Source organism: Tamandua tetradactyla, chromosome 7 (genome assembly GCF_023851605.1).
Source record: "Tamandua tetradactyla isolate mTamTet1 chromosome 7, mTamTet1.pri, whole genome shotgun sequence".
Classification (NCBI taxonomy): domain Eukaryota; kingdom Metazoa; phylum Chordata; class Mammalia; order Pilosa; family Myrmecophagidae; genus Tamandua; species Tamandua tetradactyla.
The window spans coordinates 98,301,509-98,320,963 of NC_135333.1; the positions used below are offsets into that span (position 1 = coordinate 98,301,509).

Sequence of the window (19,455 nt, forward strand, 5' to 3'; positions counted from 1 at the left end):
ACATGTGCTTTGAGCTTGTTTTCCTTCTATGATGATGAGTTTGTTAACCACTAACTCTCTTTTACCCTGCCGACTATGACCAAGGACATGCAGTTGAAAGCCAACTAGGCACGATTATTACCACTTTTCTATTGCTATATATCAAACCATCCCAATATTTAGCAGCTTAGAATATCAATGATGCATTATTCCTCATAATTGCCTAGGCATTTCTTCTGCTGGTCTTGCCTAGGTTCTGAATCTGAGTCAGCTAGCAGCTTGACTAAGGATGGTTTCCATTAGGGTCGAATAAATAGGATAACTTGGTTTCCCTTTTCACATGGCTTTTCATCTCAGGCTTCTGGACATAGTGAGGAAGTGTTCCAAGAGCAGAAGAGCAGAATCTATGAGGTCTCTTGCAAGTAAGACTCAGAAATCATACATCTCTTCTGTCATATTCTATTGTTTCTAGCAAGACACAGGGCCAGCCTAGAGTCCAAGAATGATAAAACAGATTTCATTTCTTGATGGGAGGAAGCGAAAAGCATTTTTGGCTATTTTTAATCCATTAAGCATCTGACTCAGCATCTACAATCTCATGATCACGATGGGATTCATCAGGTACAGCTCCTCATGTACAGTTCCATTTGATCCAAAGAAAAAATATCTCCCCACACACATACAACATATCATAAACACAGGAAAACTGCAATAATCATTTGCTACTAAAAGGGGACAAGAAGAGGAGGTAGATAGCAATATCTGGTTCATGGCAATTCTGAAATCCACCCAGGCACATGTAGCCACGGTCCGCACTACTCTGGGTATAGAAAATGTTTGCTGACTAGGGCCCAGTTCTGCTCCCTGGGAATTAATCCCCAATGTACTGTTCTATGACTTCTGGCTCCCCCTTCTGGACTCTTGGCGTCATCCTTTGAGAGATCCTTTATTACAAGAAATGGCCCATGTCAACAGCTGTATAGCTTTCTTAAACTACTTGCAATCAATAGAAAGTGGGGTCTCACAGGTATTTTTTCATGTTTAACAGTCTCTGTTCCTTCTAGCCCAAGTTGAAAAATCTTTGTGAGTTGCCTATAGATATCACTGGGGTCTACTGCATGCCCCAAAGTCATATTCATAATTCTTTTGCAGAAAGATCCCTCTTTATCATGGGCACAGTGCTATAAGACAATGCCTTCAGGAACCTTAAAGGCCCCTTTGTTTGGTTTAGATGGTCTATAAAGGCTTTTATAGTCAGACCCTGTGTTTCTTTGCCTAAGGCCATTTCTTTTTCTGGGAATCTTTGCATGGCTAGAGAGACGGAGGATGAGAAACAGTTTTCTTTTCTAACCCAGGAAGTCCTGGGTCCTCCATAGTGTTTTTTAAAGTCTTCTAAAAACCTACATCGTTCCCCGTTTAATTTGCCTCTCTTCCTGTGACTTATTATATTCAGTTAATAGTGGTCAATTAATCTTTTCAATATTCTGCCTGGAAATCTCCTTTACCAGATACACACATAAGGTACGTTTCATAGATTCCATATTATTGTAGGCAATAGTACAAAGCATGGGTCATCTTTACGGCTTTCACCATCACATAAGCCTTTGTTTACTAACTCCTCACCAATGGCACCCTACTTCTAAGTACCAATTTTCTTTATCAGTCATCAATTCCTGCATAAAAACAACCCCAAAATTTAGTGCTAAAAAAAAAAAGATGTACTGAGCAGTGCAATAGTTGCTCAGTGGCAGAATTCTCACCTGCCATGAAGGAGACTGGGATCAATTCCCTGTCTAGATTCAAGGCGTAGGGAAATAGATTCCACCTCTTGATAGGTGATGCTACAAAGGATTTGTGGCCATTTTTAATCCATCATAGTTATGAAGTCAGTATACTCCTTGGGATAAAGAAGACTAAGTGTTCTATATAAATATTGAAAGCTGGAACGCTGATTTTATCGGAACTAGTAGCTGATCATCTGATGATTGAACTAAGGATATCTTTATTTTCCACATAGTCATAACAGCATTATAATTCAAGGCCATATAGTGAGAGGAATTGGATGGTAATGTGTATATGGGTGTGTGTGTGTATTTTCCCTGCTTTACAGCATCCAATAAGTAAGACTTTGAAATCCAAGTTTGGTACTTTGTGTTCTTCTGCATAACAACGACAACTTGGCCTAAATTAATTAAAATAAGTATTACAATGGATTACTTATTTTGGATTATTAATTATGTGTTTTTGATTATCACAATGCTCAAAAATATCATCATTGATTAACAATAACAGTGAAATAATAATAATTGATATTTACTGAATACCTACTAAGTACCAATTATTTAGACTTTTTGAAAGAGAATCCAGAACTTAAAAACTATAAAAGTAAACATCATTCCAGTTCAATTGTTTTGCATACACAATTTAATAGTAGGCTAGCTAAAGAATATCCCTACCCTCCAGATAGCTTTAAGTTAAACTACATATTTTAGCTTCTCTAACTCCATAACCCATAAGTTCTCCACACATGTGAAGTTTCCAAAGACAAAACTAAGAGAATATTAACATGAATAGTACTTACAATATTGTTCCCGTGGTCTTTCTTATTATTCTGAAATAAAGGGTTGTACTATTTAAAAATTCAATGTCATAGTCAGGATCAACAGCTTCATTTGGGGGAGAATCAATATTGAGTGGAACTTCAAATCTTTTATTATTAGGATCATAGACCTAAAATAGATTAAAAGAGTAAAGACTGTATTAATTAGAGAAACAAAATGTTCTAGACCTAACGTTAGCAGTAAGTGAAATAGGAAAATTGTAGTTACCTCCAGAACAAGATATTATGAGATATTTGATTAAAAAAATATTATATTTAAAACTCTCCAGGGATAAATACTGTATTCCTGAAAAATACAGACCATCAATTATACCCACCTTAAATCGGATGCGATTCTTGGTATGAAATTCTATGTCCATTGCAACTGGGGAAATGTCATTTCCAAACAGGCTTATGCTATCATGTTTGTTTAACATTAACCTATAAGATAAACCAAATTTTATTAGCCCAAATGAAATGTTATTCTCACAAAGTAATGGAATTCCTTGGGTAAAAAGAATGCTGATTAATACATAGACAAAACAAATGTACTCTAATCTAGAAAGGAAAATTGAAAAAAGAGCAGAAACACTGAGCAATAGATGTGAATCACTATAATAGTAATAAGGAAAATCAGCTGAGTTATTTGCCAGTACATCTCTGGGAAGAAAAAGACCTGTAATAATCAAAATAACAAGTAAGTGGTCATCTGAAAGAACTGATACGGATATAGTCATCCCCTTGGTAGAGTAAAATAACTAACGGAAGGTTTTCCTCTAGTCTTGTTCAGTTAGGATGGACTGTTTTAGATTTCTGAAAACCAGGCTCATAAGTATCACTGAGCAGTCATGGGTGTCACTGAAACCCCAGGCAGAGCCACTCTCCTCCCATTTCTGCCCTTCTTACTCATTCTGCGCAAGTATAAGAGCCTACCACACATATCTCAGCTATTAGCATCTCCAGTTCTACACTGCTTTTACCACCATTACCACCACCTACCAAGCTTCCCAAGGTCAGGTTCAGGAAGAGATGTCCTTCTCTACACTACTGTCACTCAGGTAAATGCTTGGTAAAATAAATATGCTGGGGCATCCCAGACTGTGAAGTCACTGACATTTGGATTCTTAGTGAATTGTCCAGTGTCCTTCTGCTTCTCAGACAATTCTTCTTTCCATAGCATCTCACAATTTAATTTGGTTATAATTTCATTTATCTGATATGCATTTATTTATATTCAACTTTATGGTTCACTGCTCTTATTCATTCTGAGCTTTTTCTATTTTAATTTCAGATTTTAACCTGTATTCAAAACATTTTCTAAGATGGTCTCTGCTAAAATCTGTAAAAACTCAAACCAAACACAAATTTAGAATGCATTAAAGAACAAATAATCTAAGTTAGCTCAATCAAGTTCTATTTTTGAGCCTGAAAAATAGTCTGATTTCTTCAAGTCAGAGCACTTTCAAGGTCCAGAAGCAATAAAAACAGAATGTAATGACCTTTATTCTTCTTTCCCTTCAATTTGGAATTCATTGTATTTCTGAGACTATCCTGCCTCACCTTGCCATAAATCAGCTCCTCTCAGCCCAGACTCTCACCTGCTGCTCCCTGCTAGACTCTTTAGTCATTTTTATCTTTGTCCTCCAAATCTCAATCCTAAGCATCGTCATTGTATTTTACATTATTTCTTGATAAGAAATGTAGCTAGAAAATAGATTTTGACACAGTTTTCGAGTCCTGGTTATCTAGTTTAAAGAGGAAGTAGATCATAGATTACAAACAGAAATTGAAATAAAGTCAACTTTCACAACACTCTGCTGAGTTCAACTAAGTAAATGGCACAATTTCATATATTTCCCAGAAAAAAATATCCAACACTTCAAAATAAAGAATCTAGTCTCTAAAAATTAGCCCATGGATAAATTTTTAAGTGAAATTTGGCCCATTATATCTGGCTATTCCCTTGAGAATCTTAATTAAAGGAAAACAACTCCTTTTTTCTCATAAAAGTTAAGCATATTATTTGTATTTGAGTTATTTTTGCACCTACTAATTAGAGTAAGGACTCTGATCACTTTAAAGTATTTCTGATGTTTCATGAAATAGTTCCTGTTAAGGGCAGTTTTTCATTGTAAGATTTATATCACTGAAAATCAACTGCTGTGCAATGCTTCACAAAAGACATGCCACAAAAAGGAGAAGCTCATTTCTAAAAGATGTATCCAATAGCATAAAAAAGAGTTTCATCTTAATCCAGCTCGTTTACAATGAATCATTTCACTAGACAAAATAACTGGTGTTTCTGGCTATTTGGCAGGGCCCACATGATGGACAGAGAAACAAGAGAGATGTAACCTCCTCTTCAAAAGGTAAGTTGTGACAATAATTTAGATGTAAAAATGATTAGGAAGCAAAAAAGCCATGAATTCTAGGCTTTGATTCACCATGAAGACTCAGAGTTCTTAGGATACAGCAAAAAAAAAGTAGAATGTAATCTCTGAAGTGACGTGTATCAAATAAAACCATGAGGCTGAATCAGAAATTTTAGATGGTAAAATTGCTTATTAAAACCTCTAGGAAATGTATACCTCCATCCTTGAGCTGTCTTTTCAGGCTGATCATTTAAAGTGTAGCCATATGGACCATCCACTAAGTAAAAGCACCAGGGTACATTGGCAATCATTTCAGAACACCAAATGCATCCTTTAGCTTCACAAATTTCTTTAGAGGCTCCAGGTTGAGGATGGCAGTCAACACGTTTGTTAATGGGAAATTTTGTGGTACAATCAGACTCTTCTTTGCTGATAGAGAAGCAAAATGGAACATTGGGATTTTCATTGGCACACCAGTGACATCCACGGTTCTTACAGGTAGCTTCATTTGCACCTGGTTCTGGATGACAGTCAATTCGTTCAGCGGCAACTATGGAACACTCATCAATAGCTTCAAAACACCAAGGGATGCCTGGGAATTTAGATGGAGACCAGCAGCAACTCCTGGCCAGACAGATGTCCTCAGAAGCTTCAGGTTCTGGGTGACAGTCCTTACGGAACTGGGAGCGTAGAGATGCGGAACATGAACTTGAATTAACAGTCTGGGCTAGAAATGAACCAAGAGGGAAAGCAGAGGAGGATAAATGAAAAGATATCTAGCAAACATCATTATAATAAAAATACATTTTCTCAACTTAAAAATAAGTCTCTCAAAATGCTTAGATTATGAGTGGAATAATTGGTGGATACTAAAAACTATTATAAATTTAGTCAGCCTCTGTAAAACAAGGCAAAGCAAAACCTGTCCCTTAAAAGTGCACCACTAACATTTTATTTAATCACTCCTACTATTCTCAGCATGCACATAATTTATCTTTCTCACAAATTTAAACATCTGCTCATAATCATCTTCTAAATAATACCAAACAAATTTCATAGAAGTCAAAATAATTATTTCTCTTGTTTTCCATCCTTTCCTTCATTTATAGACTGAATACTAGTTGCCAAGTCTCCAACAATAATACCTCAGAAATGTCTAAACATGCTTCCTCCAACATAAAGGATATCAAACCCTCAAAATGCATTATACTGGTATATTTGTTCATCCCCTTTCTTCTGTGCCTTTCTACTTTAGAAAGAGTCCTAAGTTTGTGCTACAGATGGTGATGCTTTCTTCACTTTGGTATTGGGAAGAACTTTTTTATACTAATTTAATCAATTTCACAGATTACTAATCTTTGTTTCCCAAAAATTAAATAAAACCTCTAAATACAGATATAGTTCACCTTGGCAACTACAAAACCATAAATTCAACAGATACAGTTTAATAAGTTTGAATAGCAATAATGAGCAAGGTTTTTATCTTTTCTTGATTATATCATAGGTTTCTAACTATGTTTTTGCAAGGGAGGTCCACGGAACACCTGCCTTAAAATTTTGGTAAACATACCCCATTTGGGAAATGGGCATTCTCAAATGTACATTGCTGGTGGAGATGCAAAGTTACACAAGGCCTATAGAAAGAAATTTGATAATATCAAGCTAATATGTTTTTACTCTTTGACCAGAAATCTTATTTCTAAGAATTTATCCAAAGATATACAAGTTCTTTAGTGAAACATTATTTGCTAATGCCATTGATAAACAATGTCCTTCAACAAAGGACTAACTGAATAAATTATGGACTCTATAGTTGTAAAAAGGAATGAGGAAAATGTCTATATATTAATTATGAAGTGATTTCCATGATATTAAGTAAGAAAGAAGCAAGGTTCAGAATGGTGTTTTTTAACTGCAATTTTATTAAGATATATTCACATTCTATATAATCCACCCAAAGTATATATTCAGTGGCTCACAGTATCAATACATTGTTGTTCATTCATCACCACAAGCAATTTTAGAACATTTTCAGGGAAAATGAAAAAGAGAGAGAGAAAACCCAACACATCCCATACTCCTCATCTCTCCCATCATTGACCCCTAGCATTGATGTAGTACATTTGTTACTGTTCATGAAATAATTTTAAGATATTACAATTAACCATAGTCTATGGTTTGCACCATCTTTCTAATGGATGTGTTTTCATCCATATTCTACTCTTTTATTAACTCCTTGTAAATAGCTTTGTACATTTGTTCTAATTCATGGAAGAATATTTTTTACACTTATACCGTTAATCAAAGTCATCATTACCACCAGTGTATTATATAGCCCCAGGCTTTAACCTCTGGTTTTCCTTCTGGTGACAAATATAACTGTAAACTTCCCCTATCAACCACATTCATACACCATTCAGCACTGTTAATTATACTCACAATAGTGTGCTACCATCACCTCTACCCATTTCCACTCATTTAAATTCAACCTAGTTAAAATTTCAGAACAGTGTGTTTTTTGAATGCTACCTTTTCTGTAAGAAAGGAAGGGGGTAAAAAATATTTGTATTTGTCCATAACTTTAATGGAAACAATAGAAAAATAAACCAAAAACTATTAAAATGGTTACATATCTGGGGATGGAGAAAACAGATGAAGACAAGGATCATTCTTTGTCTGCATCTTGTTATATAGTTTTTACTTTGAAGCAATGTAAATATTTTCACCTAATTTAAAAACAAAATTAATTTTAAAGAAAAAAATTGCTATAAATTAAACACATACTAAAGCAAATGCACTTTGTTTATTACATTGGTGGCATACCCATACAATAAAAGGAATTTAAATAACAGTGAATTGAAAGCAAACATTTGATTGTATATCTCTAATATTAGATAGTCAGAGGGCAATCTACAAAGAAATCTTGGCCTTAATCCAGTGATCTTACTGCTATTAGTTATATTGGTATTTGATTTTGAGATTCTTACAAATATATAGTAGCAAAGAGCAATTGAGTAACTATATTAATGTCCTTAAAACTATTTCAGTTAAGAGAAAAGAAATAAAAGTATAAATTTTTAAAAAAATAATGAACATTTTGTAATCTTAATTTGATTTGGAAAACACTAGCATGAAACTATGATTTATCATTCTCTTTTATGAACATATGCCCTAGCTCTATCTACTGAAAAAAACTAGAAATAAAGACAAACTAATAACAATGAGTTCCTCTAGCAAGCAAGCTATTGTTTCTAACTACCATTCACAGCCACACTGGAAAGGAAATAAGATTCCTTGGGGAAAATGACTGATTCTAGATGTAAGATAAGGAATATATAATGGAAGTTCCAGGACATCTTTATGTTCAAAAAATGAAGGAAAACATCACACTCTAATGGCATCAACTGGAAGGGAATCATAATGGCAGAAGGAGGTACAATTTGAGTATACAAAAGATAAATGTCTGAATTAAATAGACAAAAAGAGACAGATTAGATATAGATGGATAGATGGATAGATAGATACATAAATAAACAGGTAGGTAGGTAGATAGATAGATAGTAGACATATAGATATAAAGTGTGTGTGTGTGTGTGTGTGTGTTAGCAAAAACAAAAAACTTGATCACAGAAGAAAAAGAACCACTTTCTTATATAAACTCTTATTAGAAGGTCACCAAATAGTTGATGAAACAAAGTTTTTAATAGAACTCTAGCCAATATATAAGAAGTTATAGAATTAGAAAATTCCTATTTTGCAACTCCTGGTGAAATAGTCTATATAGACAATGATCATCCATAGGGTAAAAAACTATAAGATGGAAGTTGAAGGAGAATTTTATAATGGAAGAGTCAGTCAGACACCTATGATCCCACTGATCATCTTAGCATCACTGAAAGTGGAAAAGAAGCAAAGTCGTATTTCTCTTCATATAATGAGTAGGAAGTTCACAGTATGACCTGTGAAGTATTCTTATAAAAAATTACTGAACAGTGTGCCAGTTTGAAGCTGTTATGTACTTCAGAAAAGACATGTCCTTTTTTCTGATCCAATCTTGTAGGGGCAGCCATGTTTCTTTTAATCTTGGTTCAATATTTTGGGGTGGAAACTGATCGGATTGTTTCCATGCAGATGTGACACACCCAATTTTGTAGGTGTGACCTTTTGATTAGATAAAGATATGACCCTGCCCATTCAAGGTGGGTCTTGATTAGTTTACTGATGTCCTTTAAAAGGGGAGACATTTTGGAGAAAAACACAGTTGCTTAAGAGCCAACAGACATGCAGACATTTGGAGATGCTTGGAACACTGACAGAGAGCAGACGTCTAGACATGGGCATTTGGAGATACAGAGCCCAGCAGATGACACTATGTGCCTTCCCGTGTGATGATAAACAAGGCAAAACCCAGAGTTGTGCCTCGAAGGTTTTAAATGAAGGCCCATGAATGCTTAGAGATGAAACCACTGGCATTAGAAGTTGGAAGCAAAGGAACTGGGAGCAAGGACCAGCAGATGCCAGCCATGTGCCTTCCCATGTGACAGACATCAGCCTTTCTTGAGTCAAGGTATTGTTCTCTGTATCCTAAGTTTGGACATTTTTATGGCTTAGAACTGTAAACTTGTAACTTCATAAATTTCCTTTTTAAAAGCCATTCCATTTCTACTAGGTTGCATTCCAGCAGCTTTTAGCAAACTAATACAAACATGAAACTATTCAAGTCTCTAGAACCAATGACCACTTACAGGAAGTATAGGAGATAGTTGAACACTTAAATGATATCACCACAAAGAAGTAATTAATCATGTCCAGAATATGGGACTTTCTTCAAAATCAATACCTTATTTCTACAACAATTCAATGGCATGGAAAAAAGAGAAGGGAACTAACTGTTGTAGGATAAAAGAGGCTGAAAAACTTGAACAACCAAATACAATGAGGGGATTTATGAACATGTAGGGAAAAATATCATATGTATTTTCACTAATTCTAACTAAAATGTATCATTTCCTTCAATCATGAAAGTAGGCAAACCATAGCAGAATTGGCACTACACATGTCTTTGTAACAAATATAAATCAGATATTTTGTATCAAATTACAGTTCTTGCAGATATCACAAAACATTGTTTAAGTTCACCACAGCTTTGAAATTATGGTAGTTATGAGACCTTGTAACTTAATGCATTAATGAAGAAAATAATAATTGGTCTATCACAAACTTCTTTAAATATTTTGATAAGAATTTCTAAATATAATTAGTTCCTTTTGGAAGATGATGGGTTTTATTTTATGTACTTAAAAACTCTTCTGAGAAAGTGTCCTTAGGTGTCACCAGACTGCTAAGGCATGCATACATGCACTACATGCACACACATTCTCTCATACATACAAATGTTCAGAACTTCTATAAAACCATCTGTGCCCACCTACCACAGGAAAACCATCACATATATCTAGTAGTATGGATATTGCAGTTAGAAGAACACTGCTGTAAATCACATTATTGAATTGGGAATGTTTACCTTTACAGTTCTCTACAATACAAAATGTCACCTCCAACAACTATAGAAGTACACTCTCTCACTTCCTTATCTCAAAATTCAAACCAAACAAATAACACCATGTAATAGACAACTTCATGCATAGGCATCTTCATAATTTAACCTCATGAGCTTGTTAGTTCTTTCTGTACTCAGGTTATTATTTCTTCTATCTTCTGTACATCAGAGCTTCTGCTGTAATTTTTCCTGCTTATCACTGAACTTCCCATTGCTGCCCATCCCTGCCCTTCCCTAGCTCTCCTTCCTTGTTCTGCATCAACAGTAAGGATTTGCTCTGGTGCCAACATCAACCATGGCTCTAGTACTTTCTAGCTGTATGACTTTAGGTAAGCCACTCAAACTTTCTAAGCTTCAGTTCCATCGTGTTTAAGATGGCAATGATAAAGCTTATTATAAGTTTATGAATATTGCCCAAGCTAATAAAAGAAAAAGTAGTATTATATACTATATAGATAACATGGTTAACAGTATGGACTCTAGAGCCACAACATCCATGTTCAAATCTTAACCCTAATGCTTGCTACCTATGTCTTGGGACAAAGTACTTTATCTTTTATCTCTCTCTGTTGAAGTTTGCTCATCTGTAAAACAGGAACAATATGGCACCTTCCTCAAGTTTTTATTTTGTGAGGTTAAATTAGTTAATACATGTAAAAATTGTTTATCAGCAGCTGGCATGTTGTGATCCTTCTTTGTATGTTAGCTGTTAATTTCCACACATATTTTACATATTATCTATATTTTACATATATACGACATTTCATATATACATGATGTTTAAAACAATAAACTGGCATGCACTAGAAATATGTAACTTGTTATTAATAAATAATATCCTTAAATTCCTTTTGGAAATCCATCAAGGAAAAGAGATATTAAACACTAAAAATCAGTTCATTTAATTGTTTTCTTTTTATTTTGTACTAGGCTTTGAGTAAAAATTTGTTAAAAGAAATTATTCAAAAGGTAACTCACTTACCTGCTAGAACCATGGAACAAAAACGGAGGAGTATTACGGCCTTCATGGTCTCAGAAAAGTGACACTTGTGATGTATTTGTAAGGGAAAATTTGATAGATCGTTTTGACTTTGAATTTTTTTCTACAGAGGAATGAGGTATAACCCAGGCCAACAACGAATCCTTGAAAGTCTTCCCAAGATAACCAGTGGCTGGCACTATGTAATAGAAAGATATGAGATTAGAATACAGATAGCCAGGGGTTTAACCCAGCTTTCTTTTGACTGGGGTAGCATGGGTGTGTCATTCAATCTCTGAGACAAGGTTTCTTCAGCTGTAAATCGGATATATCACCTGCCCTGCCTATCTCACTGGATTGAGATGAAGACTATAGATATAACAGTACTCTAAGAAGGCAAACAACAACAAAAAAATCAACCACTTTCTCATTGGACATGACCTAGGGGCCTTGGCCTACTAAAGAAATTAAGGACTAGATGGGAAAAATTACAAATGGATTATAATTTTTCTTTCAGAATATTATAATTGCCAGTTCTGTGAGTAAACTATTCCCAGTTGGCCAAAATTTCAACCACTGTACTCTGGGCGTTAGCATAGTAAGATTAGGAGAAAGAGTTGACCTAGAGGACAACTCAAGTTAACCAAAGTTATGAGATAATGGATTTTTAACCATCAATAGTAAATGAAGGATGATCATACTATATATAAGTAAATGGGCAACTCTCTGTATAGCAAAAATAGGAAGGTATCTGTTAGTATACTTCTTCTACAATAACAAACCACAGCATAAGACTTTTTCTTTAAATCAGGAAATCCCAACTTTTTAGTTACAAGGGCTAAGAGTTATATTTTTGTTGGAATTAGCTTGACTATTTTTAGCAAAGCAAGTAGAAAGGAAACCTTTATTTAAATTGTTTTAAAAAGTAGAAAGGAAGGATTCCAGGAGGAAAAGTAGAAGGACTAACCTTTCACTAGTCCATTTATACTAATTTCTATGGAATTAGTCAAATTATCAGCAGGAGAAGCCTTGTCCCAAATGGCTGAGGTACAGAATAAGAGGACAACAATGAACTCTGGTACCTAGGGAATGAGGACACTCAGAACACCAGGGGTGGGGCTCAAGAATCTAGTAATAAGGGTGGGGAAAAGTTGGGGGCAGTTGACACCAAAATCAATAAAAAGCATCAGAGAGGAAAAACAAAAAACAAAGACAACACTTGCTGTCTCACAATTTTACGCAAGAATCTCTTAGTCACCTGAAGTGGGAAACTAATTCTGTTGGCAAATGCAGTGATACTTCCTTTGTCAGGCAATTTTCCAAGAATTTGTTCCTTGTGACAAATTCTGCCTGGACACTGTGGAATTTAGAATGTAATACAGCAGTTCAGAATCCCAGCACTAAACAGCAAGGCCAAGATCTGAACCATTTCTGAACTACAACCCCATGATTCAAATGAGCTGCTGAAGTGTGGCTTGGAGGAAATCTGTAGTTTGTATTATGTTATAATACTGCCTATCCATTTCTAATTCTAGCTACAAAACTTTTAACAACAAAATGCCTCAAGAACACTGAGTCTTTGGTGATGGAGATATGAATGTACGATCTAAATACTCTGCTATAGGACATAAAACATAGTTTCTCTAAAGGAACGATGTGTTTCATAGGACAGATATATTTTAAAATTTAAGCATAGCCTTCACATTTATTGTCCAGTTGACTATTGATTGGTAAATCAATGATACTTATTTTTTATAACTGTGATAGACCTGATCAGGGTCCTTGAAAACATGGCCTACAGGTTTATTATACACTTTGAGCTTCAAAGCACAGCTTCTCATAAAGATAATGCAAATATGTGTGCGCACAGTATAAATGAAGTAAAGGAACTTATATTTTAGCTACTTTTCAGTTACATAAATTTGGAAATGCAATAAACTATTCATATAAAAAATTCTACATATTTAAAAATATGTCAAATACTTATATATCTGTGGTACCCATGTTTCTGAATCAAAATTAGAACAATGTAACAAATTTGAATTTATAGGAAATGAAATAAGATATTTAAAATTCAGATAGAATGGGAAAATCTTACACTTGGTTTATGCTCAGTATGGCGAAGTAGGAAATGGGCAGGAACTTATATATTTCATCACAGCACATATTTTATTAAAAATTTAAGTCTGTCTTAGGGTCAAACTTTGTATTTTCAAAAATGAATTTTTTGAAATGAATTTTTGAAAATCTCCACTAAGGCTGAAATTCAGGAGTATACCTATAAATAATACTTGCATATTTGGTACTATATATATGTATAAATATTAAGGTTTAAGAAAACAAAATAATGCATGAATTGCAATATGTGTTCATTCAAATTTCCTGTCATGAACTTAAGATTCCCATAAATATTTATCTCATATATTTTCACTAGATAGCAAAAAATTATATGTACAAATATCTTAACTGCTAGATTTGTACTTAAAAATTCCTAGCTGAATTTACATATTTTAAATATTTACTTCTATTTGCTTAATACATTCAGAGGAAAGACAGCTGTGCAAAATTTATACTGTTATCATCCTTAATTGGTTGTGATAATCTCTCTCTAATTCCTTAGGATAAAAAATTGTATGGTTTTGCAAATGCCAAGCTTGGTAGACTGTGTTAAATCACTGTTTATAATATGAAAGCCTAGGGCAAATCAGATACTTCCCCAAAACTTTATTAAAATAACTTATCTTAATATTCCAATTAAAATAAAGTTAATATGTTAAAAATTTACTGTGGTACATATTTACCAACTTGATTATAATCACCCCTTTCTGAAAATTCCATTAACAATTTATGCTGGTTATATAAAGCACCATATTTGTTTCACAAGTTAACAGTGAATTGCTATTTTAAGTGTATATAAACAGAAATCCCAATATGCTCTCTCATTTTTAACACTGAAATCCTAATATGATCTCTCATTTTTCACATTGACATATAGATCAGAAACATATATTAATTCATAGAGTTGTGCCTATTTAAGTAGGAAAACCTGCTTGTGAGAGCATTCTGGATATTAAACCTAAATAAGAAAGAAATGAAATGGAATATTCAGGAGATATTCTAATGAGGAAAATAGCTGAATCTCATAATACTATGGATATGGGGAAAGAAAACCAAAGCTAAATCAGTAATAGCTCCAAACTTCAACTTTGATATGTGAGTGATTTGATGATAGAGAAATGAGAAAGCAAGCAGGTGGCAGCTTTTTATGTATCAGGTGAATTTAAACAATATAATCAGTCAGGGAATTTTTAAAACTATATATGTAGAATTATAGGGGCAAGCTTCTCTTTTTCCAGACTCTTAAACAACTCCAAGATCCTTTTATATCACTTTTATACACATCTTCCACCACAGATATTTCCTAGCATATGTTAGCTTCTATTTTAGTTTGTAAGCTGCCAGAACACAATATACCAGAACTGAAGTGGCTTTTTAAAGGGGGAATTTAATAAGTTACAAGTTTACAGTTGTAAGCCTATAAAAATGTCCAAACTAAGGCAACCAGTAAAAGATACTTTAATTCAAGAAAGGTTGATGCATCTAGAATAGCTCTGTCAGCTGGGAAGTCATGTGGATGGCATCTGCTGCTTCCCTGCTCCTGGATTCCATTACTTTCAGTTTCTGTTTCTGTGGGGGTTCCTTACTTTGCTCCCCTTGGCTTTCTCCAGATTCCGGCTTGCTTAACATCTCTTGGGAAGGCACATGGCAACGTTGGCTGGGCTCCAAGCATCTCCAAACATCCCTTTCTTTGCTGACTCTCCTAAATGTTTCCTCTTTTGAAGGATTCCAGTAAACTAATCAAGATCCACCAGGAATAGGTGGAGTCACATCTCCATGTAATCAAAAGGTCACATGCGCCATTGGGCACATTGCATCTCTGTGGAGAGAACCTAATCAAAAGTTACTGCCCTACAGTATTTAATTAGGATTAAAAGAAACAACTGCCTCCACAAGATTGAGTCAGAATTAAAACATGGCTTTTCTGGGGTACATTATATTTTCAAACCAGCATAGTTCCTATAGATATTTCGGCTCAGAAAAATTTCTAAAGGGTACATTTAAGAAAACTTTACTGGACAAAATTTTCTGAGCACCTACTGCAGGCCAGACACTACCTATGTACTGAGGCCATAACCATGCCTTAGACAGACACAATTCTGCCTTTCCAGGCCTAGCAGGTGATAAGGGCAGTCAACGAGAACCTCCAGGGAGAAGTAAGAATGCACAGGAGATCTACACTACCCACAAGGCAAAGCACTTTCAGGTAACACTCAAAAATTTTAACATTAAATCAATGTATATAAAGACAGACTAAAACTTCCATTTCATAGCTTACAATTCCTATTGCCTTTAAGTGTAAATTATAGTAGGCAACAGCTGTTGGTATTATTTGTATGTTGGTTTAATTATCTTCCAAAAGAAGTAAATTATTTTGCCAAATAGAAGGAAATGTCAGTGATGGAAAGCAAATTAACTCATCATTTATCAATTCCTAATGAAGAAGGAACTATATTTCCAACACAAATTACAAATTTCATTCCAAATTTCTAATGTGGGGGGAAAAGGATGGAAGAATACACATACTGGAACATACTTTAAAAATTTACAAAGAAATACCCTAAAGCAGCTTATACTGACCTGAAGAGGAGGTACTACTAAGCAAAAGAGAAAAACTCCAAGATGTAACAAAGAAAAAAAAATTACAGAGAATCCATTGTAGGATTTACTCTGTTTTGAGTTTGGGTTTTTAAAAACATTTTTTTATGAAGCATATCCTGCATCATTCTCATACTTTCCAAAGATGGGGCATAACCAGAAGGAAAGCATACAAATCCGAGAGTCATTCATATGTATAGCAAATTCGCCAACAGCCAAGCTTTCAGCATTTACACCCCACCCTCTATTGCTGGGCTGTTTAGAGATGGGCCATGAACCGCTCTTCCAGCAGATTGGAAAACTATGTGCGTTTCACAAACTCCATCAGCTAAAGGAAAATGGGGTCCACTTAACATTTTAACTTACATATTTTATATACAGAAAAATCATACAGGAAAGATCGCTTAACTTCCCCATACCCCCCCCCACTACTACCTCAATCCCCCCCCACACACATATACACAACTCAATATATTGGAAGATTGACAAAACAAAAATCAGTGGGTTCCAGGAAGATGACAGAATAGGGTACATCCAGCTCAGCCCTGCTTCAAGGAAAAGTTAGAGAAGGGAATGGAGGGCGACTGAGATAGCGATTAAAGAGTGCAACCGACCTGGGAGAGTCTTCTGCAACCAGGGTGGCCCTGATTGCTAAAGTTGAGGAACTGAGAAGCAGAAAGCTAACGAGGAAGCCTGGAGCCCACAGAAGTGCACGGACAGGGAGATGGAGACTAGGAAGTAAGCCAAGCCACGCTCCTTAAATGTGCTACCCTCACCGGTACAGCCTCACAACCCACGATTCACCCCACACCCCAGGCCCCTGAACCCCATCACCCGACCCCCCACTACTCACACTCCAAGCATCCCCACCCACCAGCTCCCAGTGTGCATACTTGCTTCCCACACCCTCCTACCCCAAGTGCAGCCCAACCCACCTCTCCTGCACCCCTCCCGAACACTACCTCCCACTACTACTCCCTGCAGGCTGTCTGTCACTGGTGCATAAAGTCTGCGGGCACTTACCTCCATACCAGGCTACACACATGCCTAGCCCATAGTGTCACACAGCCTCACACCACCCCCACCCCCAAGCTCTGCACATCAGTTAACAGCACTCCTAGACCCATGCATGCACTTGGCTACCAGTCATGACCCTTAGCCCTGTGAACATCAGTTTATAGCACACCTTGCCTGTGAATGCACATGGCCCACAGTTATGCCCTTCAGTTTTCGGAACATCAGTTTATGGCACTCCTAGATCTGCACATGCACATGGCTCTCAGTCACACCTCCCAGCTATGGGAAAGTGTGGACCTGCACAGACAGGGCACATCCACTTCAAGCCTATGAAGGATAACACTGAACTGCTGACACAGTTCTGCACAGGCATACATAGGGCCCAGCACCCTAGACCAGTGCACACCAGGGTTACACTCCCCAGACATGTGTACACACACAGCTACATCCTCCCTGGCTATTGGGCGCTCACGTTCACAAACAGCAGCATAACATCCCCAAACTGCACCTGTACCTGCACTTCAACCATCACCGCACTACTGTACCCCATCTCATACCCTGTATCCTGCTCCACATCCATCTTGCAAACACAAAGCTTTAGACTACTGAAGGAAATCAACTTCCAAAGTAAATCAATCAAGATATATACATGTGATGAAAACAACAGAAGATCACTAAGCACATCACAATGCAGACAAATATAACCAAGCCTAATGACCAAATTAAAACACCAGAAGTCACAGATGTTATAACAACTAATCAAAAATGTTCATATAACTCTACTAAATAAAATAAGTAGGATGGCTAATGACATAAATGAGATCAAAAAGATAGCAGAAGAGCATAAAGAGGAATTTGAAAGAACAGAAAAATAGCAGATATCAAAGATATTAAAGTTTCTGTTGATCAAATAAAACACATAGTAGAGACACAACAGCAGATTTGAAGAGATAGAAGAAAAATAAGTGAACTAGAGGACAGGATAAGTGAATTAGAATACTCTAAAAGCAAATGGCAAAAAAGATAGAAAAATCTGAATTGGATCTCAGGGAAATGATAGACAAAACAAAGCACACAACTATAAAAATCACTGGTGTCCCAGAAAAAGATGAGAGGAGTAAAAGTCTAGGAAGAGTAGTTGAGGATATATTGGGGGTAAACTTTCCAATGTCATAAAGGACATAAATATATAAGTCAAAGAAACTTAACAAACTCCAAACAGAATAAATCCAAATAGACCTTCCTTGAGACACATACTAATCAATCTCAAATGTTGAAGAAAAGTAGAAAATTCTGAAAGCAACATGAGAAAAACAATCTACTACATACAAAGGAAACCACTGAGTTCAGCCTACTCTACTAGCACCAGGGAAGCAAGAAGGCATGGTATGATAAATTTAAGACCCTGAAAGAGAAAGACTTCCAGCCAAGAATTCTGTATCCAGCCAAATTTTCTTCAAAATTGAGGGAGAGATTAACATTTTCACAGACAAACAAATCCTGAAAAGAATCAGTCAACAAGAGACCGACCATACAAGAAATGCTAAAGGGAATTATGCCAATTGAAAAGAAAAGACAGGAGAGGGAAGTCTGAAGGAGGGGACAGAATTGAAGAGTACCAGTAAGGATAAAAAGGATGAAAAGAGAAAGAAGGGAAAGAATATATAGATCTAACAAAATAAAAAAGACAAGATGGTGGATTCAAGAAACACCTTTTCAGTATTCACTTTGAATGGTAACAGATTAAATTTACCAATTAAAAGAGGCAGACTGGCAGAATGGATTAAGAAATATAATCCAGCTATGTGCTGTGTACAAGAGACTCATCTTCGATACAAGGATACAAATAGATTGAAAGTGAAAGCATGGAAAAAGATTTTCCATGAAAGTTATAACCAAAAGAAAGCAGGATTACCCCTATTAATATCAGGCAAAATAGGCTTTAAATGTAAAGATACCATAAGAGAAAAAGAAAGAAACTATAAATTAATTAAAGGTACAATTCACCAAGAAGAAAAAACAATCATAAATGTTTATGCTCCCAATCAAGGAGCTCCAAAGTACATAAGACAGACATTGGCGAAAGTGAAGGGAGTGATAGATGCTTCAACAATAATAGTAGAAGACTTCAATACAACATTCCCCTCTATAAACAGAACCACCAGACTGAAGATCAACAAGGAAAGAGAGAAGTTAAATAACATGATAAATGAAGTAGACCTAACAGACATAC

The 19,455-nt window shown here is 35.6% G+C and overlaps 1 protein-coding gene across 12 annotated transcripts in view; it reads right to left on the minus strand.

The window, feature by feature from the left end:
- The window catches only part of LOC143691680 (sucrase-isomaltase, intestinal-like), a 258,152-nt gene that overhangs the window by 120,477 nt on the left and 118,220 nt on the right, over positions 1 to 19,455 (minus strand). For 8 of the 12 annotated variants that reach the window (XM_077170512.1, XM_077170511.1, XM_077170515.1 and 5 more), the window contains 4 exons: positions 11,493 to 11,688; positions 5,167 to 5,677; positions 2,917 to 3,019; positions 2,561 to 2,709 (listed from right to left, as the gene is read on the minus strand). In XM_077170512.1, coding sequence (XP_077026627.1) covers positions 2,561 to 2,709; positions 2,917 to 3,019; positions 5,167 to 5,677; positions 11,493 to 11,538 — 809 coding nt within the window. In that variant the 5' untranslated portion in view covers positions 11,539 to 11,688. Of the gene's footprint in view, positions 1 to 2,560; positions 2,710 to 2,916; positions 3,020 to 5,166; positions 5,678 to 11,492; positions 11,689 to 12,456; positions 12,587 to 12,720; positions 12,859 to 19,455 lie in introns of those variants that run through there. The other 4 variants (XM_077170519.1, XM_077170520.1, XM_077170521.1 and 1 more) reach the window with 4 other exon arrangements.